At 41.7% G+C, this 27,108-nt stretch overlaps 2 protein-coding genes across 2 annotated transcripts in view; one reads left to right on the forward strand and one right to left on the reverse strand.

The window, feature by feature from the left end:
- The window catches only part of LOC134374585 (death-inducer obliterator 1-like), a 29,829-nt gene extending 3,727 nt beyond the window's left edge, over positions 1-26,102 (forward strand). The window contains 12 exon segments of the mRNA XM_063092393.1: positions 132-344; positions 3,599-3,812; positions 20,293-20,734; positions 20,874-21,033; positions 22,180-22,296; positions 22,440-22,490; positions 22,493-22,544; positions 22,856-22,993; positions 23,234-23,738; positions 24,031-24,184; positions 24,897-24,986; positions 25,881-26,102. Coding sequence (XP_062948463.1) covers positions 132-344; positions 3,599-3,812; positions 20,293-20,734; positions 20,874-21,033; positions 22,180-22,296; positions 22,440-22,490; positions 22,493-22,544; positions 22,856-22,993; positions 23,234-23,738; positions 24,031-24,184; positions 24,897-24,986; positions 25,881-26,102 — 2,358 coding nt within the window.
- On the reverse strand, positions 11,564-13,002 carry LOC134374885 (protein NDRG3-like). Its single transcript, XM_063092969.1, has one exon. It carries the CDS (start codon positions 12,824-12,826, stop codon positions 11,936-11,938), a length of 891 nt encoding a protein of 296 aa, XP_062949039.1. The 5' UTR covers positions 12,827-13,002; the 3' UTR covers positions 11,564-11,935.
- Positions 26,103-27,108: the final 1,006 nt, after the last annotated feature.

The following is a 27,108-nucleotide window of genomic DNA, read 5'->3' on the forward strand; positions in this document are numbered from 1 at the left end:
ATATTAAAAATACTGTTGGTATCTCTTCATTAAAAACCGTGAGCTTGGTATTCTACATCGTGATTTTACACAGCACTTTAATGCTGAAATTGGCCAGCGCACTGTCTGAAGCTCCCTGTTTTGCTCTACAGGTGGTAGAGGCTCCGGGCACCTCCAGGTGTACCTACCCTGGGCGCTCCAGTGTGGTGCAGCCCAACCTGGCCTACTGCAGCAAGGACAGTATTCTTACACATGCTGAAGTTACTATGAAATGCCTAAGTTCAGGCAAAGAACAGAAGCCAAAATCTAAGGAGAAGATCAAGATGAAGCCAGAAAAGCTCCAACTTCCACAGGATGGTGTTCAGGTAAGCTGGCTAAGACCAGCCACTTGAACAATTGGAGCAAAATTTGTGTAAAAGTGTTTTCTCCCCGAGACTTGTTTTTTTTAATTTATCTGTAGAATGTAGGGGACAGCAGGTACAGATGTACTGCAGATAGTAGCACCTTTACTTTTGTCTTCCACCTTTTCCATGTATTTGTTTTTTTATTACCCGCTAGCTGAAATTCAGTCATGTAAATGCAGTAAAGCAAAAGCAGACAACTCACTGCTGCCTGGAGAACATAAGACTTCAGGACACTGGCAGCAGTCTTGAAAAAAGAGTTGGCAGTCACCCGATGGAGTTTGTATAGAGAGTAGACACACAGGGCAGTTGGGAGGGAGGTGAGCTCTGGACAAGGCTACGTTCTTCATTTGAGACCTCACTCACAAGGACTGTTTGTTTATTATTTTCATTTATTTTTTAATAGACTTTACTTGTTGAGCAGTTTTAGGTTCACAGCAATATTGAGCAGGAAGTACAGTGATTTCCCACGTATACCCCTGACCCACACATGTGTAGCCTGTCCCATTATCAACATTGCCCAACAAAGTGGTACATTTGTTACAGTTAATGAAACGGATTTTCACATCATTATCATCCAAAGACCATAGTTTACATTAGAGTTCACACTTTTTTGCGTATTCTGTGGGTGTGGACAGATGTTTAATGATATGTATCTACCATGGTACTGTTGCAGACTTTCATTACCCTAAAATCCTCTCTGCTCTGCCTATTCATCCATTCCTCCTCCATAACCTCTGATCTTTTTACTGTCTCCATAGCTTACCTGTTTTTATTTACTTGTTTTTTATTTCAGTTTTTTTGCTAAACTAGAAATTTATTTAATACAAATGTGAATATTAGTGAAAAAGAAAGATCTCAAATCAACAATTATCTTTGCACCTTGGGAAACGAGAAAATGAACAAACTAAGCCCAGACCTAGCAAAGAATGTAAATAATAAAAATTAGAGCTTAGAAAATGAAACAGAAAATAGAAAAAATGGGAAAATCAATGAAAGTAAATGTTGGTACTTTGATGAAATCCACAAAACTGGCAACCGTTATCTAGATGGACTAAGAAAGACTCAAATAACTAAAATCAAAACCAAAAGGTGTTGTTAAAATCAAATTTACAGAAATCAAGAGGGTTATAAGAGTATACTATGAATAATGGTTGGTCAACAAATTAGATCATTAGATGAAATAAATGAATCCCTAGAAACACAGCACCTACTAAAAGTGAATTTTGAAAGAAACAGTTTGAACGGAACTATAACTAGTAAGATGAGTGATTACATTTTTTGGATTGCTGCTGTAGGACTCCCTTGAGGATTTCTTACAGGGCTGGTGATGTGGTGGTAAACTCCCCCAGTTTTTGTCTGGAAAATACACTATTTCTCTCTCATTTCTGAGGGATAGCCTTGCTGCATATGGTATGCTTGGCTGGCAGTTTATTTCTTTCATTATTTTCAATATGTCATCCCACTTCCTTCTGTCCTGCAGAGTTACTGTTGAAAAGTCTGCTGTTAGTCTGATAAGGGCTCCCTATAAGGTGACTTGATGCTTTTCTTCTGCTTCTTTTAAAATATTCTCTTTATCTTTGAGCTTTGCCAGTTTGACTGTTGTGTGTCTTGGAGAGGATTATTGGGGTGAATCTGTGTGGGGATCTTTGAGCTTCCTGGGTCTGAAGGTCCATGTCTCTCCCTGTTCCTGGGAAGTTTTCCATTATTATTTTACTGGATAGGTTTTCCATGCCTTTTCATTTCTCCTCTTCTTGAACACCCTTGATTTGAATTTTTGTGTGTTTAAGGTTGCCTGCTAGCTTTCCTTTTTAAGAACTTTTTTTTTTCTTTTCTTTTTTTCCTTTCTTTCTTTTTCTTTCTTTCTTTCTTTTTTTTTTTTTTTCCTGCCTGGGTAATTTTAAAAAGTATGTCTTCAAGATGGAAAATTATTTCTTCTGCTTGTTCTGTCCTGCTGCTTAAGGCTATTGGTTGTATTATTTTGTTGAGTGAATCTTTTAGTTCCATGAGTTCTCTTCATTCTTTTATAAGGTATTAATCTCTTTGTAAACTTCCTTCCTTATATCCTAGATTTTTTTCTCATTTCATTTTGCTGTCTGAGTCTTCTCTTATCTCAGTGAGTTCCTTTAAGATTGTTGCTTGGAATTCCCTTTCAGTCCTTGAAAGGACTTATTGCTATATAGGGTCTGGTATATCAGAATTACTGTATTCTTTTGGTGGTGTCATTTTCTTGGACTTTCTTATTTCTAGTATCTCTATGTTGATGTCTGGTCATCTGGTAGAGAATAGTTGCTTCTTCTGTTACTCTGGAGTGGGCTTTAAAGAGAGGGATGTACTCTTCTTTTTCCAGAATCCACTGGTGGCTTTCCTTGTGTCAATGCAGTCGAGGGTCTGTTGGGCTGCCTGCATGACAGCTTTGCTACTGTGGTGGTCTTGAGCTGCTTTTGCAGCAGCCATGGCTGTGGTGGTGGCTGTGGTGGCCCACCCACTTGGAAGTGGTGTTTTGGTGTGCTTCATGCCTGCTTCCAGGCAGGAGATGCTGCCCTCTGTTCATGCCAAGGACTCTGGGCATGGCCTGCTTCCGGCTAGAGGAGACTGCCCTTGGCTCGTGCCAAGATTGTCCTGTTTTGGTACTCTGTGGAATTTGGGGAGAATTCAGGGATGGCTGGAAATCACAGGTTCTTGTCCAGGCCTGTCCTGGGGCTCAGGTTGACATTACATTTATGACAAGCAAAGCATTAACTAGCACTGTTTGGAGAGTCTTCTTGATGATTTTCAAATGCATATGTATCATTTAGGTGACTTAATTTTTAAAGTTGGTAGTTTTGAATCATAGAACTGACAAAGAAGTGGCTGCTGCTGCACCCAGGAGGAGAATGGCAGCACCAAGCATGCGCTGGGCGTGGCAGAGGATAAAGAAACATCATTTGTGCTCTTCTTGCATCCTGTGTCACTGCTCTCATACCTCAGCAAGGATCCCTCTGTGTCAGGGATCTTCTTGTCGCTCAAAAAGTTGGAATCCTGAATAAGAGGTGCGAGTGGTAAGGGTTGGCTGGATGTGCAAGGGTAGTCAGACTGCTGCTGAGCAAATGTGGTGTGCAGACTCAGGGTAGATGACCCAAAGAAGAAATAGGATTATGACCTTTCTTTCTCAGTGAAATGAAGTGGAGGTGTACTTTCTGGCCTTCTTAATGATTGGGGATTTACTGATTATCCAGGGAGGCATTAAAAGCTCTTCTCTGCACAAGAGACCGGCTCCAGAAAAAAGTGAAGGCACAGTGAAGAAGGCGGTAGTGGCTTTTTCTAAGATCAAATCCCTCAGGAAGGAGACAACTTGTGAAAGCAGCATGCCGTCCTGGCCATGCAACCAGAATTACAGTGCAGTAAAGCTGGAAAAGACTTCCACTGTCTCGTCATCACTGTTGTGCAAACGTATGTATCACCTGGGGGCTGGCCTCCTGAACCCCTCCCTCTCTTTCCAGATAGCCGCCTCCTGAGCCTGTCCAGGACTGGGGGTTGCAGTTGTGTTTTAATGCTGATCATAAACAGTGGCTACACCATCAAGGCTGGAAACTAATGTCCATGTCCAAGTTACCACCTGACACTGAAAATCTATCTCTAGTCTGTTAGGACTTCCAGTCAGTGTTTTCCAAAAAGCTGTACAAACCTCATTACTAAATGTTTCATCTTGATGATTAAGTTTTTTAACCTGTTTTTATTATTAGGCTCTGATAAGTATTTGTATTGTCTTCAGCAAAATCTGAATAGACTGCCCAGCGTTTAAAATTCCTCATTGTCCAGACATTAGTTAATCTTCTTACAACCCATATAAAACTTTAGTTTTCACACATGATCTGCTCTCAGCACATAAAATCAGCCCCTTTTTTTATCTGCTGTGGGAACCTCTGCAAATTAGTGTTGCATCTGATGTTCAACTTAGGTATGCTTTTCAGGAGTTAAGTTTATTTCTGACTGGACAGGTGGGAGTTTTTTCATGTCCTACTCATATACCGCACGCCCACATAATGTGCATTTGAATTTGGAAGAGCATTTACTGCTGCTCTGTAGATCCCACAGTGTTGTGCTCACACACGTGGAGCTGCAGGGTGTCCTCACTGAAGGGAAAGTGCTGAGAATTCTAAGCATGAGTGGCTCCCTAGTATTAAAGGTCATATCCTGGCACACATTTCAAATTAATGAAATGAAGTTATTTCAGATAAATCCATGAAACTCCAGATTAGATCATGCAGCTTTAGATCTTGTTTCTCAGACTAATGCTGCACAGTTAAATTATAAAAATTTAAATTAGACTTATCAGATACATTTTATTCTATTATAAAACTATGCTCAAATCAGTTATTTATGCCATTCATGGTGCATTTTTTGCCTTTTAAAACACCAAAAAGGTTAAATAGCCCTAGATTTCAGGATTATAAATGTGTTCTGTGTTTTCCTTTTGTTTGCCTTTTAATACATCACTGACACACACACACACACACACACACACACACACACACACACACACACACACACACACACACACACCCCGTTTTAGTTATGTAAACAGCACAAGACCTAAGAAATGGAGTCCCAAGTAAATTGACTTAACCAATTACTGTATTATAACGAATCTCCATACACCTTAGCTTGTTTGAGCTGAGAATTTCATGCTAGCAAATAGCACATCTAATATGTTCATTAAGTTACAGCATGTTTACACAGCTGATGAGCAGATGTAAAAATAAGCATCACCTTTCTGTGAATGGGTTGGGAGCAGTCACCTTTTAATACTCTGGTAAAATGCTTTAACTGAGTTGGTTATAGCCACTTAACAGTAAAGGAAAGAAAACCCGGGGGGTATAAATAACTACGGGAGAGATAATTTGGGTGATTCATTTTAGTTCAGTTAGTTTTCCTCTGTGTCGACCAGAATTGGAGAGCTGACCCTGAGACTCCAAGTGCGGGGGTTGAGGAGAGTGTGCATTGGAGAAAGGAAAAGATGAAGAAATAATTTGCCCTAATCTCAATCTTATCTCCTACGTCACTCAACTTTTGATGGGGAACAGGGATGGATGGAAGCCCAGATCAGTGAGGCTAATTTCTGTACTCATAGGTTTTCTCCTTTGGCCTTTCCCACTTCTTCCATCAGCTCTTCACTGATGCTGATACGGCTGATTAACCTTCCCAGCACATCTCTACATCTCAAAATTGAAATGGATGGATATCCAAAATTTATAAGGGACATACTTTTGAGCTACTTGCTTCTGATCATTTTCTGTTTCCCCAGAAATTTCATCTTTCCAAAAGATGGTTGGGAGTAGAGTAGGGTCATGGGTAAAATAATCTAAATTCAATGTGCCTCTACCTCTCTCTCCCACCAAACATCTCTTGGACTTTGTGGTAGCAGGGCACATCCTCTGAGTCCTGACAGGTACAGCGGGAGGGGGCAGCATGAACACAGACCATCGTAACTCTGCACCCCATGAAGACCCTTCCTTTGCCTCCCTGGCTGGCTGTGGAGATGTCTTCAGGTGGTGGAGGTCTTGAGGCTGATACCGGGTCCACTTCCAGTCTGTGTGACTGTGTACATTGTGAGAAGTCCTGTGGCATAGAGCTGAGCATCGTTGCTGCTTGTGGAGGTGACTGTGACGACATCCAGTGTGCTTCCATGTGGCTGGTGCTGCCCTCAGGGTGTGGGCACAGGTACAGCTTCTCAGTGACCTGGGCCTTGCTGTGCAGGAAGCTCTCTGCTGCTGCTTTAAGGAGGTGTGCTGCCCGTTAAAGTATCCTTCACGTTCTCAAGGTGATGGGATTAACATGCAAATGTTCCTCTGATTTTTAGTAAATTGATTTTGGGGGATTTCTATATAATTTCTTTAGTTTACAGGCAAAATTTTTATTTTAGTGCTCCCCAAGAGCATGATGTTTCCCTTGTGTTTTTATATCTGTTTGCTTCCATATTGCTTCTCTTTGTTTCCACTGTTTACCCCCCATTAGTCAAGGCATGAAATGGGCTGAAATTTTTTTTCTAAAGTATTCCTCGTTCATTGCAATTTTGAAATGGAAGTGTCTGGTATTTATATTTACAGGCACAATTCCCAGTATTTTGTACTCCTAAAGGCTTGTTAAGTAATTTAAAACACTTGGGATATGAACAGATTTTAACTAGAAAACAGATTTCCACAGTTTAATTCTAGCTGTGGGAGTTGAAATGGAAAACTTGAATAACCTGCAGACCTAAACCCAGATAATTGCTTGTGCATATTCCCCATCTCAAAGCCTTGTCCTCCTGCTCATGTGTGTGTGCCACACAGGTGGCCAGACACAGGGTGAAATGGATCCAGTAGAACAGGTGTCCTCAAGGATAAATTGTGGCATGGGCTCCAGAAGCATGTTGCAATGAAATCATAAGGAGCAAATTTCCTGTAATAGAACAAATATATGGAAGAATACTAGAACCCAAGGATGTTTTGTAGAAATTTAAAGCTGGTGGTGGAGGGCGTGTCTGTATTTTAAAAGTTGCATAAGCCGTTTTTTTTGTTTTTTCCGTCTGTCCCAGGGTCGTCAGTGACAAATAAATGAGGCTGGGAGTAACCAGACATTGTACATTTAAACCAATATTCCCCTCCCAATTTGAAGAAATACCAAAATTTGTACTGATAAAGGATTTACCTTGACAGCTGGTTTTTAATGTTATCCACATAGCTGGAATTTTCTTGAAAGCCAATAATGACATTCTTTTTGTATTTAAAGTGTCTTACTTTTAAAAATATTGTTATTAGCATATTCATTATTACAAATCATGATTTTTCTTTATGCCCTTTACCTGACCCATCACGCCCCCAACTCCCTCCCTCCGTCCATCCCCCCATCTCTAGTAACCATTGGTTTCTTCTGTCCTTCTGAAAGTTCAAGGAATTGTTGTAGTCTGTTCTGTTTCTTTGTTACTTTATTTCTTAGTACCTAGTTATAAGTGAGAGCATGTGGTATTTATCTTTCCTTGTCTGGCTTATTTCACACATCATAATTTTCTCCAGACTCATCCAGGTTTTTGCAAATGGCAGAATTTCATTCTTTTTTATAGCTGAGTAGTATTCCATTGTGTACATATATCACATTTTCCTTATCCAGTCATCTGTCGATGGGCACGGAGGTTGGTTCTATATTTTGGCTATTGTAAATAGAGCTGCAATGAACCTGGGAGTGCAGGTGTCCCTTCGATATGATTTCCGTTTCCTTGGATATATACCCAGTAGTGGGATTGCTGGATCATATGGTAGTGCTGTCTGTATTTGAGGAAACTTCTTTGCTGTTTTCCATAGTGGCTGTGCTAATTTACAGTCCCACCAACATTGTAGAAGAGTTCTCCTTTTCCTGTATTCTCAGTAGCATTTGTTACTAATGGTCTTTTTAATAATGGCCAGTCTAACTGGGGTGAGATGATATCTCAGTGTGGTTTTGATTTGCATTTCTCTGATGACTAGTGATGCTGAACATTTTTTTCATGTACTGTTGGCTATTTGTGTGTCTTTGAAAAATGTCTATTCATCTCATTTGCCCAGTTTTTAATTGGATTACTTGATTTCTTACTGTATAGCTGTTTGAATTCTGTGTATATTCAGGATATTAAGCCCTTGGCAGATGTAGAGTTTGCAGATATTTTCTCCCATTTTTTAGGTTGCCTTTCTGCTCTGTTGATTGTTTCCTTTGCTGTGCAGAAGCTTCTTGGTTTGATATTAGCTCACTTGTTTATTGTTTATATTGTTGCTTGTGGCTTTGGGGGTCTTATTCATAAAGCCTTTGCCCCTTCCTACTTCCTGGAGTGTTTCCCTATGTTTCCTTTAAATTTAAAGGTTTGGGGTCTTTTATTCAGCTCTTTAATCCATTTTGAGTTGATTTTGGCATATGGTGAGATACTGGTCCAGTTTCATCCTTCTTCATATGGATGTCCTATTTTCCCAGCACGATTTATTTACTGAAGAGGCTGTCTTTTCCACAGTGTCTTTTCTTGTTGACTTTGTCAAAGACAGTTGGCTGCAAGTATGTAAAGTTGATCCCCTGGGTTTTCTCTCCTGTCACATAGATCTGAGTGTCTGTTTCTGTGACATTACCATGCTGTTTGAGCTTTGTAATATAATTTGAAACTGGATAGTGTTATGCCTCCAGCTTTTTTTTTTTTTTTTTTTCTTTTTAACCTCAAAATTGCTTTGGCTATTCAGGGTCTTTTTTTATTCCGTATGAATGTTAGCATTGCCTTTTCTATTTCTGTGAAGAAAGTTGTTGATATTTTGATGGAGATTGCATTGAATCTGTAGATTGCTTTGGGTAGAATGGACAGTTTCACAATGTTAATTCTTCCCATCCAAGAGCCTGGAGTGTCGTTCCACTTTTTATGTGTCCTCTTTAGTTTCTTCTAGGTGTATTTTGTAGTTCTCATTGTAGAGATCTTTCACCTCCTTGGTTAAATTGATTCCTAGGTATTTTATTTTTTTGGTGACTATTGTAAATGGGCTTGCTTTCTTGATTTCTTTTTCTGCTAGTTCATTATTGGAGGATAAAAATGCTACTGATTTGTGGGTGTTGATTTTGTACCCTGCAACATTATCAAAATTGTTAGTCAACTGTAAGAGTTTTTGGTAGTGTGTAAGTTTCCTATGTGTGAGGTCACGTCATCTGCACACAGGGACACTTTGACTTCATCCTTTCCAATGTGGATGCTCTTTATTTCTTTCTCTTGCTTGATTGTTCTGGTTACTATCAATACTATGTTAAAGAGGTATGGTGGAGTGGGCAAACCTATGGTTTGTCTATTTTATTTATCTTCTCAAAAAACAACTTTATGATTCATTGATTATTTGTATCATTTTTGGGGTCTCCATTTCATTTAATTCTGTCCTGCTAATTATTTCTTTCTCTCTTGTACTTTTATGATTGGATTGTTGTTATTTTTCTGGTTCTTTGAGGTGTAGTGTTAGGTCATTTTTGTGAAGTGTTTCCATTCTTTTTGATGTAAGCACTTATTGCAATATACTGCCTTCTTACTAGTGCTTTTGCAGTATCCCACAGGTTGTGGTAGGATGCATTGTTTTCATTAGTTTCAAGCAATTTTTTGCTTTTTTTAAAAAATTTTTTCTTGGACCCATAGGTCATTCAGGAGTCTGTTGTTTAGTTTTCATGCACTTGAATAGTTTCCAGAAATTTGCTTGTTATTGATTTCCAGTCTTAGTCAATTGTGGTCAGAAAAGATACTAGGAATGATGTCAGTTTTTTAAAGTTTGCTGAAACCTGTTTTGTGACCTAACATGTGGTCTGTCCTGGAGAATGTTCCATGTACTGATGAGAAAAATGTGTATTCTCTAGTTGTTGGATGAAATGTTCTGTAGATGTCTGCCAGGTCCAATTGGTCTAAGGCTCAGTTTCAGCCCTGTGTTTCTTCGTTGGTTGGTGGCCTGGAAGGTCTGTCCAATGCTGAGAGAGGGGTATTCAGGTCACCTCATATTATTGTGTTAGGGTCTATCTCTTTTTTTAGGTCTATGAGTGTTTGCTTTACATCTTGGTGCTCCAGTGTTGGTTGCATATATACTTATGATTGTTAATATCTTCTAACTGGAAAGATCTCTTTATCATTATATAGTTACCTTCTTTGTCTCTTTTTATGGATTTTGGTTTGAAGTCTTTTTTATCAGATAGAACAGCCACTCCTGCTCAGTTTTTGTTTCCATTTGCGTGGTTTATCTTTTTCCACCCCATCACTTTTAGTCTGTGTTTCTTTATAGGTGAGGTGGGTCTCTTGAAAACAGCATATGGTTGGGTGTAGCTTCCTTAGACAATCAAGTCAATCTGTGTCTTCTTAATGGGGAGTTTGGCCCATTTGCATTTATGGTTGTTATTGGTGACTATTGCTTTATTGCCTGCCATTATATTGCTTTTCGTTTAGATGTTTTCAATATTATTTTTTCCTTTCTTCCTCTTTTATTTTTCACCCTCCATGTTCGTTAGACTTTTCAGGTAACACGATTTAACTTCTTTCTCTTTCTTGTTAGCATTTTGGTTTTTTTTTTTTTTTTTTTTTTTTTTTTTTTTTTTTTTTTTAACAATGAGACATATACAGCTTTATTTAATAATCTGTAAAAAGTTGTACTCTGGCACAGTAACACATTCCTTATCTCAGCAGAAAGCAAACAATGTGTCTGAAAAGCCCCTTCCCATGATTGGGAACTGTGTAACCCTGAGCTTACATCTTGATGCTCTGGAGAGCTGGGCTCTTGATGTGTGGCAGTTGGTCTCCATGGTTCTTTCACCCTTGTCCAGCAATACTCTCTGGCTGGCTGCGACACCCTCACATAACAGTAGACAGGAGGCTGAAAACAATTTTACCTGGACAGAGCTACCCTTACAGATTGGCCCCTTCCCACCCACAAAAGGGAGTTCATAGGATCAAGAATCTTTCTGAGAAATGGGTTCCTTATCAATTTAATTTAGCTTCCATTAAGTCTGCTGAAATCAAAGCTATACTTATTAAACATAATATTGTATTAATGGCTGTTTCTCTCTCCCTACCTATTTCCTCACCATCTACATGATTTTTAGGTTATACTCTCCCTTTTTTGGGGGGGATTAATGGATAGAGAAACACTCTCCATCTCAGACCTGGGAGGCACTTCTTGCGAATATGTGGATGTCTGGTAAGTGGTATCAGACACTACAGCAATAGCAGTTTTGCTCTTGCAGAGTGAAGGCCTGGCATTTTGTTTTCTACCTTCCTGTACTAAGACAGTCCAGTAATTAAGCCACATGCACTCCTTGGAAAAAACGCCCTGTTGTATCAGAACCTCATTGTTCATGGGCTTCTAGCAGAAGATATCCCTCCCTTTTATTTATAGACTAGTATATTCAATTCATTTGGACAGAAGGAGGTGGCTGGCCACCCTGCTTGCCTCTCTATGTAACAGACACCCTTCTATCATTGGTCACAATCAATCAATGCTCCAAAGAGTAATTATGATCTTCCACATTCCTCAGAGCTGCTCTCTCCTGAAATCACTTTGCAAATCTTATTGACCAATTTGGAACCAGAAGAGAATGCAGGGGCCTACCCAACCTATAAATCTGTTCTGCACATTTCCCTTAAAAACACCACGGAGAATGCAAAAAGTCCCTTTTTTGTTTTTTGCAGAAGCATGTCTAAAATCACGGAACTATATACACACAAACACAGACACACGTGCTTGCAAACACATGGAAGTGGGATCAAAGAATCTTATCAGATACATAGTTGGGGGAGCACAAGAAAAAGCTGGCAAGAGAAGATATGGAGATCTGACCAGCTAAAGGTGTTGGAATGTTACAGTAATGGCATGGAAGTGGTTCTTGGTACATACAAAAAAGGAGGTGGGTGGGCAGAGAGAATGATAAATCCAGGCTACTAGAGAGAGGTTCAGTGGCCATGCATGAGTTAAAGATAGTAGAGGCCAGTTTACTGGATGAAATGTTATATTATGGAGTGGTCATTTGAGGAAGGATGGATTTGCATGGTCCAGGGAAGGAGCATCTGCTTAGCAGGACACTTCCATGGTCTGGTGTCTTTCCAGGACATCAGGGGACTCACAGGACTCTTGAGTTCCATCCGACTGATTGCTGGTGACAGACCGGCTGAAGGGACTTTCTCCAGAGCCGATGCTACTTGAGGTTGAGTGGGTTCGTGATCGGGCAAGCCGGGTCATGCTGGCAGATGGTATGTAGCCCATTCCCTGCAAAAAGTACTTGAAGGCCTTGGTGAGCTTCCCAGGCTGAACTACTTGGGGCAGTCCTCCACAGTCTGCCATCTTCAGTAAAGTTGTATTTATAGGATTCAGACGAGAATTGCATTCAACCACAGCCTCAACTGCAGGTGAATTGTCCCCTACCACCAGTAAAGTAGAACACTTTAATGTTTTTAATCTGCTATCACTTTGGCCCAGTATGGGTCTTTCAATCTCTAGGTCTCTGCGTCCATTATAGGAACCCAGGAAGAGCTGCAGATTTTCTTGGTTGATATCCTGGGCAATATGCAGTCTGTAGGTTTGAATCAGGTCCAGGTTGGCCTGTAACTCTTCCTGCCCAAAATGATGAGCCAGAATAATGTCCACAACATTGGTTGTCAAGCCTGAGAGTTTGGAAGCTGCCCAGTCAATCCAGCCTTTAGTACAGGGGTCAATGTTAATAAGCACAAGGCCTTCCACAAGCTCTGGATGACTGAGCGCAAATCTGCTGAGGATGTAAGCTCCAGCTCCAACTCCAATCCCAATGACGCTTTTCAGACTGAAGTGGGTAAGAACAGAAGGCAGCATTTCAGCTAGCTCATCCATCGTTGGGTACTGGTATCCTGTTGGGAAAGAGGGTGCACCTTCCTGCTGGCCTGGGGCATCCACATGACAGACAGCAAAGTGCTGAGTAATCTCTTGCATGTCCTCAAAGTTAAAGAATGCATTGAAACAGGATTTATGGTTGAGGCCAATGTCATGATATGTCAGTATAACTGGTCTGTTTCCCTTCGGTAAGCCTCTTATTGTGACATGGACCACACCATGAGTTGTTTCTATGTCATGTTCCTGACAGTCAAAGTCCTGGAAGTTTCGTGTACCATTCTGAGGCGCGGGAACCCGCCGTCAGTGCAGCGGCGGCGGCGGCGGCAGCTGCGGCGGCTGCGAGAGCGGCGGGGGAGGTCAGCATTTTGGTTTTAATGGTGGGTTTTGGTCTTTCTTGTAAATCCATGAGAGTGATTATCATTTTTGAGTTTCTGGATGCAGGACTCCTTCGAGAATTTCTTGCAGGGCCTGTCATGTGGTAGTGAACTCCCATAATTTTTGTTTGTCTTGGAAATACACTATTTCTCCCTCATTTCTGAAGGAAAACCTTGTTGGATGAAGAATTCCTGACTGGCAGTTTTTTCCTTTTAGTATTTTGAATATATCATCTTACTTTCTTCTGGCCTTTAAGGTTTCAGTTGAGAAGTCTGCTGTTAGTCTGATGGGAACTCCTTTATAGGTGACTTGACACTTTTCTCTTGCTGCTTCTAGAATTCTCTCTGTCTTTAAATTTTGCCAGTTTGACTGTAACGTGGCTTAGAGAGGATCTTTTTGGATTGCATCTGTCTGGGGATCTTCGGGCTTCCTGGATCTGATGGTCTGCATCTCTCTCTGTGCCTGGGAATCTTTCTGTCATTACTTTCTTGGTTAGGTTTATAATGACTTTTCCTTTCTCTTCCCCTTCTGGAATACCCATGGTTTGGATGTTTGTGCACTTGAAGTTTTCTATTAGCTCTCTTAAATTTTCATTTTAAATACCCCGCCCCTCTTTTTTTGTCTGCCTGGGTTATTTAAAAAAGACCGTCTTCTGGGTCTGAAATTGTTTCTTCTGCTTGCTCTCACCTGCTGCTCAAGCTTCCTGTTCTGTTTTTTATTTCACTGAATGAATCCTTCCTTTCTAGTTTTGTTACGTTCTTTTCAAAAGTATTAATCTCTTTGTAAATTTCCTCCTTCATAACCTGGATATTTTTCCTTGTTTCATTGTGTTCTCTAATTGATTCTTCTCTTATTTCTCTGAGTTTTGTTGATCAGTGCTTGGAATTCCTTTCCAGACATCTCAAGGTTTTCCTGCTTGATGGAGGCTGGAACTTGAGAATTACCATATCCCTTTGGTGGTGTCATATCTTCTTATTTATTTGTATTTCTGTTATTTTCATTGGTGTTTGGTCATCTGATAGGACACTTGTTTCTTCTATTACTCTGGAGGGGGCTATGAGGGAAGAGACTTTGTCCTCTGTTTGTAGGCTGTGGTGGTGACTCTTGTATCAGTGCAGTTGGGTGCATGTTTGGCTGCCTTGGCTCCTTTTGGGTCAATGTGCATGGCCCCTCTGGGGTTCTAGTGGGCCTGCAGCTGCAGAGGAGTTTGGCTTGCAGGATCCTGCACTCACCTGGGTGATGGCTCAGTTGGTATGTGGAGGCCCCTCCAGGGCTCTTGGATGTGTGCGTGGACCTACAGCTTCATTAAGGAAGTGTTTTACTTTTTATAAATTAAAGAAGTAGCCTACTGTTGAGAAAATTATATCAGGGAAAGGTTTCACATCTCTGTAAACTTGAACCTGCTGGGTGCGATCCCGTCAGCACTATCCTGTGGCATCCTTAAGTCTGTCCCTTACCTGTTCCCTTTGTTCTTGTTCATCAGCCACTTGGGGAAGTTGGGTGAGGGGTAGAATTTCCAGCCAGTAACAGACATATGAAAAAATGCTCAACATCACTCTGCATCCGGGAAATGCAAATCAAAACCACATTGAGATACCATCTAACTCCAGTTAGGATGGCTAAAATCCAAAAGACTGTGAACGATAAATGCTGGCGAGGCTGCGGAGAAAAAGGAACTCTCATACATTGTTGGTGGGACTGCAAAATGGTGCAGCCTCTATGGAAAATGGTATGGAGGTTCCTCAAACAATTGCAGATAGATCTACCATACGACCCAGCTATCCCACTGTTGGGAATATACCCAGAGGAATGGAAATCATCAAGTCGAAGGTATACCTGTTCCCCAATGTTCATCGCAGCACTCTTTACAATAGCCAAGAGTTGGAACCAGCCCAAATGCCCATCATCAGATGAGTGGATACGGAAAATGTGGTACATCTACACAATGGAGTACTACTCAGCTATAAAAACGAATGAAATACTGCCATTTGCAACAACATGGATGGACCTTGAGAGAATTATATGAAACAAGTCAGGCACAGAAAGAGAAATACCACATGTTCTCACTTATTGGTGGGAGCTAAAAATTAATATATAAATTCACACACACACACACACACACACACACACACACACACACAAAAACCGGGGGGGGGGAAGAAGATATAACAACCACAATTATTTGAAGTTGATACAACAAGCAAACAGAAAGGACATTGTTGGGGGGAGGGGGGAGGGAGAAGGGAGGGAGGTTTTGGTGATGGGGAGCAATAATCAGCCACAATGTATATCGACAAAATAAAATTTAAAAAAAAAATAAAATAAAATAAATAAATAAATAAAATAAAATAAAATAAAATAATTATTACCAAAAAAAAAAAAAAAGAATTTCCAGCCAGACCAGTCAGTAAATTCGCCTGCTCTTCAGTAACCTTCATAGAGCCTTTTAGAGCTACGGATCTACTCTAATACACCCTAAAGGTTAGTACTCTAGGAAAGTCCCTTCGATGGCATTATCAGTGTCAGAGATTGCAAAGGTCTCCTCTGAAGAAACCTGCTACAGTTCCTCTGGTATAGTGCACAAGCTACAGATACATTTGTATAAAGTTGTAAACTATTTAATATTTGTTTGTTATACACCAACACTAACATAGTTATAGTCTTAGCTTTGGGGAATTAGAGAAGTAAATTTAGGAAATTTTGCTACTTTTATCTACTTAAATGAAAGTTGAGGCAACTTTTACTCGATGCAAACCTGGAAGTGTTCAGTGAGAAGAACACATGGTAACTGGCCGCACATCCTGCACTGTGATTTGCACAGTGCCTTCAGCTCTGGGGTTCTGTGCATGTGGCCCTCTTGGACAGGGGGAGTGTAAATGGACTATTTTAACATGCTTCTGCCTTGCCAGTTTAAGTAGTAAACAATTTAGGCACAAAAAAAAGATAGATGTTTGTTAAAATTTAACCTTATTAAAGTGAACAGTGTTTGTTCCTGGCTCGGAAAATCTGGACAAACAGCACCTCTGCTCCCAAATGAGCCATGGCTTTGACAGCCAGGCACATAGCTGCACAGCTGGGAGGTGACCCGCACTGCAATTGAGAGCAAAATCCCCTCATGATATGAAATTCACTTGAAAACGTTCAAGCATATTGAGGGAAGCAAAAGCAAAACATTTTCTTTTGCTACTGGCACCTTGATTTTTCACACCAGGAAAAATCTTGATGTTGAAGAAACAGTTGAGATGGGAAATGACATTGTGCATGTGCCTTACTGAGATCTAAAAATAGAGCAGAATTTACTCACATGCTTTATCCACTGTGTCTCTTCAGAGCCTACGCTTGCAGGTTCATAGAAGAGAAACAGTCCTTACAGCTGTAGCTGATGGTGAGGATTCGGGACACAGTGGGCGTGAGAGAGGGTTTGGAGCCCGACTTCCCTGAGTCAGTCACCAGCACTGAGAAAGGGGTGCGTCTCACCTGTTCCTTTGCCTGTGTGGAGCCATCCAGTGTGTGCAGTCACTGTACATGAGTGTCTGTGGGGTTGGTTGGGACTGTGCTGACTTGATCTCTTCTCCGTATTTTTCATCCCTGTCCTGCTGCAACTTCCATGTGGTTTATTGGGCAGATTCTACCCAGAGGAGCGAGCACATTAGCATAATTCCTTTGCTGGAGGCCAGATTATGTCGTCCTGGTTTCTGTGAGTCCTTCTAGTGCCACCCAGTGTCCTGTGATGCTGTATTGCCACAGCCATCCTTGTAGTGAGACAAGACACCTAGTTTCATGCTTTGGGGGAATTAGCCCACTAGGGTGTGCTGCTGCTCCCTGTGCCAAGGGCCTGCTTCATTCTGTAGTCGGCTGGACCCCAAACAACTTATTTCCATTGTAAACAAATGGCCAGGCCCGGCAGCAGCAGTTTCATCCGGGGCCGTGGCCTGGCCATGGGAGCTGTTCCTCCTGCTGCTAAGGTTTAAGCCAGCTCCCTAAGGTGACACCTTTCCTCCCTACAAGCAGGCCCCATGGGTGCTGAAGGAGGCTGTGTGGACAGAATGGCTGCCCTCCTGTCCAGTGGACAGATGTGAGGGGACTGGGTGGCACACCTATGACCATGACACAGTCAGTGCTGCCGGGATGACATCACTGCTGACCAGCAGAGAGCTCGGCAGCTGGCAGGGGTGTCTCATCCCTGAAAGGCGGTGCTGCTGTTTCTCTAGAATAGGTTTTTTTCTGGTTGGTTAAAGAGTTATTCCTTATTCTCCTGTAAATTTATACACAACATAATTCACTAAAAAGTGAACTTGTAAGTTACATTTTAGCTGTGCTCAAAAATGAGTTTCTCTTTCACTGCCATTCCAGCAGAGCTGACCCAAGTCCAGCACCACCGATGCGGTTGCCACTCACAGTGGGACAGAAGTGAGTGCAGGTCCCTGGGGCGGATGCTGGGTAGATCTTTTGGCATGTTTTGAACATTTTCCCTCAAAGTAGAACAGAGGCTTAATATGTGTCACAGGAAACCAGCCGGTAAACTGTGGGCAACTGGCCACTGATGTCTCCCAGTTACAGAACATTTTATCAATAATTTACTTATTCCTATTTATGTACTCTTTAAAGAGTAGGTAAAGGATAATGATGGTTGGTTTTTAAGAGAAGCAGCTGATTTTATAAAATATCATCTTCATAGTTAAGGAAGGCAATTACCTTTTTTAATGTATTACATTAATTTACTATTACTGCTCTTCGGTAATCAGTGACTTTAGTCACATGTCTTGGAAATGTCCCAGAAATAACCTCTTGGTTTTTCCTTGAATGAGGGAGAAAATACATCAACTAGAGCAGTTGTGGAAGTTTTAATCTTTCATGGACATCTCATTTTAAAGCTTATGGTCTGGAGAAATGTAGGTAATGTTTCTGAAGTGAACGTGTATTTTTAACCCGAAACAATGTGAACGTTAAATGTCACTAAGGTTTGGTTTCAGGTCATATCACACAGGTTTCCAATGTGCTGTATTCAAGGTGCTTTGTTGAGGTTTCTGGAAATGCCTTAGACCGGTTTTTTAGAGTTATCTAGAAGTATAATGTTAAAATATTCTCAGAAAAATTTCTGTTTATAAAGGCAGTGACTGAACTGGTTTTAGGTCTCGATTTCTATCATGATAGGTTCATTCTTTTCATGACTGCTGGCTGGTCGGCTTCCTGGCTGGTGGGTGGTTTCATACAACTATCTAGGCCAATAGTTGCTTCATGGTGCCCTTGCTCAATGTCAGAGTCCTTTGACATTGTGAATCTAGCACTACTTCCTTGCTGTGCTTTACATGTTCAGCCCTTCCCTGTCCCCTGCACATCTTCTCCCGTGGAAAGGGGACTGTGCTGATTTCATCTAATCTAAACTCTGGGAGCCATTCAAGTTTGATGCAGCGAACCTCGCTAGCTAAATCTGAGTTGTTAAAAAATAAATTTCCAAATACTAACATACTGTGATCCCTTTGGTATACAAATTTGATCTGATAAAATAATACACGTAAAAATGTTAAAACAAGGTGTCTAGACAGTAAAAGGTAGTCTTTGTTGTTTTTCCTAGTGTGTCTCTGTTTTCTATTTTGTCAGACACTGTCATTGCTGTATAGCGCACTTCAGTTGAAAACTCAACTCCCAGAGGCATGAAACATTTAGAGAGGTGTGGCTGTTGTAGCATGTGAGCCACAGTCCCCAGGGGACACAGTGGTCTGTGGAGAGCCTCGACCACTGAGGCTTAGAAATGCTGCCAAGTATGGGGTTCTGTGGGCAGCCACCTGTGGCAAGAGGCAGGCAGGGTGTGTGAGGTTGGAAAGGCTCTAGGAGAGGAAAATATGGAATTTGCCATTTGTGTGAATTACCATTAAAAGGAGGGTTAGGACAAAAAGTATGAAAGAAGTTGGGATTAAAGTTAACTTTAATGCCTGTTAACACTGTCTAATTGTCCTAAGCTTTGGATCCATGTAGTACTGTTGCAAATTTGTAAAACAAAGGAATTTTATTTGTCCTGTAAATTGGGAAAACTGCAGCTCCCAGGTTTTTAGTGAATTGACTGAAAACTGAAGGGATCGCTCGAACATATGTTGAATCCTCTCACTTAGATATTTGGGAGTTTGGAGGCTTGCTGCTGAGCAGATAGGTTGAGAAGAGCCTGTACCTCAACCACTCACCCTGGGAAACCCTCATCCCACAAGGCCCAAGACCACCTGCAGCCCTGTACCTGTTGGCATTTCACGCCTTGTCCCACTACCTGGATTTCTGACAAGTGACACGGCTGCCCGAACAAACACCATCCATCGACACGCTATCTGCACTGGAGCCCCTGCCTCCCTGAGGGGTTGCTGTGCTGATCTTTGAGTTCTGGTGGACTATGCAATGGGTTCTTTCCTGGCATGTAAAGGTTCAGGGCTTTTGAGGGTTTTTTTTTTTTTTTTTGAGCTTTTGACTACAATCTTTGTTTGATTTAAAAGCACTAATTTACTATCTACCACATTAATTCAGTTATGTCTAGAGGGCTGTAAATGGGGACATTTATACAGCAGCATTAGTGTATTGTTGGTTGCCAACTCTTAGTATGGGAAAATGACTGACTTTCCCTATGTTGCAAATTCCTGTCACCTTTCCATATGTTATTAATGGCATTACCTCCAAGTGACTTGTCCAATAGGACAATGTGGCATGTGAGACCTCCCTGCCCTCATGCTCAGATGTCCACTCGGGGTTGAATGTGCATGTAAGGAGCACTCGTCTGTTTACCCTTCCTGAGAAAACTTATGAAATTCAAGTTTACAAAAAAATTGCACTTGAATTCTTAAGTGCTACCCTAAATCCACGTAGGGTTTTTTTGTTTGTTTTAGGTAAAATGAAGTGTGTCCTTCAGTTTTAAAGCTCAGCTGAGGAGTAAATTGAGGCTTTGACTGTGTAGTTTATTGGGTGAAGTAAGAGCTTTAATATAATAATATAATAAAGCATTTTTCTTTCTGAAGTAAGCCATAGTCACTATCATAAATACTGTTAGTAGCCCTTAATTAAGCTTCTTTTTTGAATTTTAAGATTTTAAAAATTCTTTTTTCTAAATGTATCCTATTCAGTAATGCCTAGTAAGCTCCTGCTAGTTAAGGGTGGGCGTGTTTGAAGCCTGTTCTCCTGTGTCACCCACACACCTGCGCTCTCTCTTGCAGCCAGGAAGGCAGACGGAAGAGCAGAGGAGAAGGCAGCGGTGGCCTCGGCCTCAAAGAGAAAACCCTGCCCGGGCTGCTTGGTGGGCAAACGACCATCGCCAAGACATCTCGCTCCAAAGAAGTCTCCTTTTGCTAATGTGGCAGCAGCCCAACCGGCCATTTAAAAGGCACCCTCTGGCTTCAAGGGCTCCATCCTCAAGAAGCCGTGGCTCTCGGCCACCCCATCAGGTGACACTTCTGCTGTCAGGCAGACGGCGGCTTCCAGACAGTTCCCTGGATCTGCTGCTTTGGTTGGAACCATCGGGAAGCCGGTAGCAACATCTCTTCCTGTGGCCTCTCCAGTCCCAGAACACCTCAGGACCTGGAGCCCTGCCCAGTCACAGCCCAGTTCACAAATTCGGCAGAATATACGATGCTCCTTGAAAGAGATTTTGTGGAAAAGGTGGGCTGTTGTCCTTGGTTTTTATCTGTGTCAGCTCTTCCATGTATAGGGTGATCACATTGAGATTGCCCCACTGTTTCAAAAATGTAATATGTCTAAATACAAAGTGTTTATGTAGTTTCTTTTTCATTCCATTCAGAGTCAGTGACAGTGATGACTTAATCATGACAGAGAAAGAAGTAGGAAACATCACCCTTCATCTGGAGAAGGAAATGTTTAACTTGTTTCAAGTTACAGATATTCGCTACATGAGGAAATACCGCAGCCTCCTGTTCAACCTCAAGGATCCTAAAAATCAGGTGTGTGTGGTCTCTGTGTACTGCAATATTCCTGACGCAGAAGGAAACTTGGTGTGTGTTTTCTATTAGCTGAGTTTCATAGTAATACATCAAACAGCATTTGCAACATTTATATTCTTTCCATGAAAGTTAGAAAGTATTTATATCCTCTGTGACACTTCTGTATGCCCCCATGTACTTGGTGTTATTTGAGGATCTTTCTGTTCCCTACCTTAAGTGGACTCTTGTCAGGGATCTCACTGTCTGAAGTTCATCTTTTATTTCACCAGATTAGCCTCTTCTAAACATTACAGTGCCGAATCACATGCCCATCCCTTCATTTGCTCTAAAGTAAAGTACAGATTCTTTAATCTAGAATATGGCTGTGTCCATATTCTGGCTACAGACAGCCTTTTCTGCCTTATTTTTTTCTCTCTCAGCACTTGAGTGAGCCCGACAATTTGGGCTACTTCCCAGTAATAATAAGGAGCAGCCCCTCCAGTTCTCACCATTTCGACGGGTGCTGCAGGGCAGCTCAGTCCTCATAGCAGCTGTGGAGTGGGGGTTGTTCTCCTGTGATTGATCAAAATGGAAATGAAGTCTGAAAAGGCTGAGCTGCACACCTGCTACAGCCCCTTACCTCCTGCCTCCAGGGCTCACAGTCTTCTGGTCCTGTGTGTCACTCTCTGAGCTCTTAGCTGTGCAGTAGAACCAGGGTCAGATACTCTGCATCTCATCATGGTTAACAGCCCCCCAGCACAAGTCATTTCTTCCTGTCTATATTCCTAACATTGTATCTTTCTGACCTGTATTCCAAATTATGTACATGGTTTTGTTTTTCCTGAGGAGGTGAGTTTTATTTTTTAAAGAAGAGTCAGTACAATGTGGGCCTTGCTTGACTTTGACACCCATGTTTTCTGGGCCTCCATTTGTTTTCAGCTGGGTGGCCTGGTGCCTGCTCTCAAGGGACTGTTTGGGGAGGCAGGTGAGGTTGTGCCTCTGCAGGGCTCTGTGCAGCGCAGCCCTCCATTGAAAGCTTCTGTCTTTGTCCTGTGGTCCTTGAACCTCCAGGCAGAGCTTCTTGTGCTGCTTTGTTGTTTCTGTAGCCTCCACATTAACACACACAGATATTGTTTGAATGAATGAATGAAAGATGTTTCTTTATAGGGACTCTTCCGTCATGTTTTGCGTGGAGAAATCTCTTTGGCAAAACTTGTGAGAATGAAGCCAGAAGAACTTGGATCTAAGGAAATTTCCCTGTGGCGAGAGAAACTGATGAAATCTGTGAGTACTGACTTACGATGGCTGCTTCAGATACCAGAGACTTAACTTTACCAGAAGTAAATTAATAGACCATTTGCAGGAGTGATATGCTTTCCTCCTGGAAAACAAGGTGTAGGGCTTGATTGTTGTCTTTTTTATTTTAGGCGATAGAGTCCAGAATTAAATTGTGTAATGAAAACAAAAAGACTGACATTAAAAACAGGAAACCATTCCCAATATAAAAGATTCTACACTCCTGTCAGACTTAGATATGAGCATTTGGTATTTTCAGGTTTCACAAAAGATAGAGTAAAATTTATCCATTTGAAATGTTTTTAGGGTGCTCGCATCGGCAGCACATATACTAAAATTGAAATGTTTTTAGGTGTCTTTAGTTATTGGGCAGGACACTGAGCTTATAACAGATATATATAATTTTATTAATTGTCAAGTACTTGTATCCAGTGATCTTTTTTTTTTTCATCCAGTGGTTCTTAATCACATCAGACTTTTTTCATGTGTGCTGTTAATTTGGAAGTGGCATTGGAAAATAAATTACCTAGTCATTTTTTTTTCTTTCAGGAACAGCAAGAATCAGTACAAGCTGTCCCTGAGAAAAGCCCCCAGCCCCTTCTAGACGTCCGTAGCAGTTTGTTGAAAAACACAACAAGCCAGCATGAGGCGCATCTTTTTAATCTAAATTGTAAAATCTGTACAGGTGAGCATAATTTTGGGATCCCATTAAACTGGATTTTGCTTAAAATCACTAATCCTTCCAAATGCGATGTTAAACCAAAAAAAAAGGGAGGGGGGTTGAATGGATTTCTGGAGTTTATGAAGTTAGCTCCTCTCTTTGCATTGTTGCTTTTGGGTTCTCGTAAGTAATTACCTGCTCAGGAGCACGCTGTGGTCTTGGATGTGTCAGATTTCTCACCATGTCTTTCCTCATCTACCTCAGGTCAGATTTCCTCATCAGAAGATGAGCCACCTCTGAAAAAACAGAAATTGTTGGCTTCTGCTAAGAAAGAAGACTTAAAATCCAAGTGTGTCAGCTCTCCATCGGATCCAGTTCCTAACTCAGCTGATGAAGGAATACCAGGAACTCTGCCCAGAAATGCTTCTGAACCAGACCTGGAAAGTGCTTCTCATCCAAACCTGGAGAGAAAGTATTTCCCTGGGCCCCCAGGAGATGTCATTCTTGAGCTCTCCCTAGTGGAAGGCCGTGGGGATGCAGTGGTCACCACTGTCACTATGTCCAGCTGGGACTCCAGGACTGCTCCAAGTGGATCGTGCACAGTGACAGCCTCCATACCAGCCCAGCCAGACAGTGCCCATGTGGTAGAAACCAAACAAGGCACACTGATGCCTGCTTTGACTTCTTTGGCGGTGCCCAGGTTCATACTGGCTAAGCCGTCCTCATCCCCTGACCCAGGACACTTGTCAGTTCCATCAGAGAATATCAGGTGTGTATTTTAGATATAGTCTGAAAGAGCCAATGAAGTTTTCTTTTGAACTAATGAACGGAAAGGCAATTGGTGATTTCAACTCTGAGTTTTACTCAGAAATACAATTCAGTTTGTTTTTCTCTTACCAAAATGTCTATTTATATCATTATGATTAAAGCGTTTATTGGCAAAAGTAAGCTACCAAAACTTGTAGGAATTCACTTTTACTTTTAAACACACAGTCTTCATTGTTTTGAAATTCTCATTGTACAAGAGAGATTTCCTTATTTTTCCTGGTTTTGTTTTACAGTGTCTCAGAGTCACGTTCCTCTCCAGAAGGAGATATGACCTGCTTTTTATCTCAACTCAGCACCATTTGGAAAGGATTTATTAACATGAAAAGTGTAGCAAAATTTGTCACTAAGGCATATCCTGTCTCTGTGTGTTCTGATTATCTCAGTGAGGTTAGTACCAAAAGTATATGTGTGTGTGCTTTTGTGTATGTGTCTTTCACAGGAGTTCCTCTACTACGGGCAGACATGTGACACTCTTACGCTGGCTGCCTGGGCACTTAAATACCTCCAAAGGCAAGATAATGGTTGCCACAGTGGGTCAGCCGGTCATGCAGTTTGCACAGAGCAGAAATTTGGCTGAGCAGTTGGGCAGCCCAGTGATCTGTTTAGCAGTGATCTGTTTAGCAAGGGCATTTACCACACGTGTGTGCCCAGCCACCAGCATGGCCAGGTGTCTATAACCTGCATAGTGTGGGTGGCAGGTGTAACCCCCTGACAGGTCTTTCATTTTTCAAAGTTAACAAAGATGGCACTAGAATTTATGACCTTAGGAAGGAGTGGCAAGTCAGTTATCCTGGTAATAACTGAATCATTACTGTATGTGTGTGTGTGTGTGTGTTCACAAAAGATAACGTAAAAAGGTTGGGCAGCAGTTTCTAAACAATCCTGTTTATCAGAAGGTTATTATACCACCTTTGGGTTTGGGAGCTTGTAATCCTGGATGGTAGTTCACCAGTCAGTATTTACTACAGTTATCACCATTTTCCTTGGAATTGTTGTTTTCTTGAAGTTTGGGTTGTTTGGTGCCTTCATGTTACTGCATTAGTCTCTTTTTGAACACTAGAGTTTCACAGGTGATTTACTCAAAGTACTTTTTATTTAGGACTTGCCCAACACAATTCACATCGGTGGGAGGATCGCACCGAAGATGGTTTGGGACTATGTTGGTGAACTCAAGTCTTCTGTGTCTAAGGTATCCGCTTATAGTATAGTCTCTGCAACAATGGAACATAGAGCTTATTTAAACATCTTTTTTAACCTTTCATTTTGATGGTTCACGCTTGAAATGTCAGCCTGCAACTTACTAGATACTTTCAGGTGAATGTTAAAATAAGTTTATATAGTTACATTCCTGTGTGATGGTGTGTTTGAGAAATACGGTGATAGAAGGGGTTTTTTTCCTTTACTGTAATCATATGATTACATTTTAGTAAAAAAATGTAAAAACTTTATTTTCTCATTTTTATTTTTATTTTTTTATGATTGAAGGAGTACAGTGGGAATTTGGAGGTGATCTGCAAAAGGCACCGAGCCTGGGCTCTTGAATGGGTTTTGGTTTTCTGGGAACCCCTGAGGTTTAGCTACAGCTGCGTGTGTCTGTATGTACAGTTTTCCATCAGATTCCCAAGAGGGTTTAGACCCTGTGCCTAGTTTAACCCTCCCATGTGGAGACACACAGGGAATGGCTGCAGATCATGCAGCTGCTCACCATGCCCACAGCCGCTGTGCATGCGGGAAAGCTTACTTTGCTCCAGATGCAGCTAAGCCTACACCTTACATGGCCTGTGCCTCTCACAGGACAGTTCTCTGAAATCGAGGCTGTGAGTGGAAGTCATTTTAAAGAGTCTCCTGCTGAAACCAAGTTTTGAGTCGGAAAGTCGGATGCTTGATTGTGAGTTTCTTTTACTACTTCATTATCTCATTGTTTCAAATGTTGGACAATAAGGCTATGAAAGTCAAAATCAGAATTGCTAAAATCTCCCATTTCAGGCTGTACTTTTGAGGTTTGGGTACAAATTTTAAAGCAGATGCTTTCCTCGCATGGCCACAGGTGAAGGCTTTCCCCTGTCCTCTGTTTGCCTTGTAGGAGGTCTGTCTGATCCGCTTTCACCCCCTGACAGAGGAAGAAGAGGTTGCCTACGTTTCTCTCTACTCCTACTTGAGCAGTCGTGGCCATTTTGGTGTTGTACCTAATAAGACCAGGCACATCAAGAACCTCTACCTCATCCCACTGGGTGCTAAGGACCCTATTCCATCCTCACTCTTGCCCTTTGAGGGACCAGGTAAGCACCAACTTTCTGGGTGGTGATGAGGAACATCTGATACCCACCCCTTTTCTCCCCCTGACATGGAGTCCTGCTGAGTTGTCGCAAGGTAGATCTGTCATATCCAGCCATGAGTCTCTGGGAACAGAATTGTGAAATACAGATGAAGCCATGTTTAGCAGAATAATTCATCCTGTAGGGTAGAGGAGTGTGACACTAGGAGTGCCCCTTGTTTGTAGCATAAATTATCTCTGAAAAGTTGTATATGAAGGAAAAGGCCCACAGCTCACAATCAGCCTGTCATGGCCTCAGATCAGTGGGTTGATCAATTGCTCAGGGTCAGTGGAGAGGAAAGGCAGTGCTTTGTATCTGCTCCTGTCATAGTCTTCTCTCTAAATGGAACTCATGTTTTAGTCTCAGCCCTGGAGTAAGCAGATGTCAATAAGTGACTTTCTTCCTTGCACATACAAAAAATAGTGATATATATAGAAGAATATTTCTGGAAATAGTTACTTTTATGTCTACTGCTCAAATTTTATTAAGTTATTTCATCTTTGGCAAATTACTTTTTGTTTGCTTCTCCTTAGAAAGTACTGTGGGAAAGGGTTATTTATAAGTTAACCTAAAAGACTATTTCAGATTTGTCAAGGGTTGAGGGTGATTCCAAGGGGAGCAGGTCTGTTAGTGTCCAGTTTTCTTTGCCCCTCAGAGGAAATTGATGTGACTTCAATTAGTAAATTGGCACCAGCTGCCTAAATTGGAGTGTTCTTGGCCACGAAGTCCCCAGAGGATTGCTCTTATCTGAAAGCTGGTGTTTCTGACACACAGCAAGTGCTCTTCCAAGTGCTTTGTCATAGTGGCAGCAACTAAACACCCTGAGCACTGACAGGTGCTGCCTAGACCCTGTGCCTTTGTCCCCATCAACAGCTGCACCCACACGTCACCTAAGCCAGGTGGGATCCTGTAGGGGTCCCTCCACTTCATGGGCTTGTTCAGGGGCTGGAATCCATCACCCCCAGCATGCCCCAGGCACCGACTGGAACCCATTCT

This window comes from Cynocephalus volans, chromosome 4, assembly GCF_027409185.1.
Source record: "Cynocephalus volans isolate mCynVol1 chromosome 4, mCynVol1.pri, whole genome shotgun sequence".
NCBI classification, from domain to species: domain Eukaryota; kingdom Metazoa; phylum Chordata; class Mammalia; order Dermoptera; family Cynocephalidae; genus Cynocephalus; species Cynocephalus volans.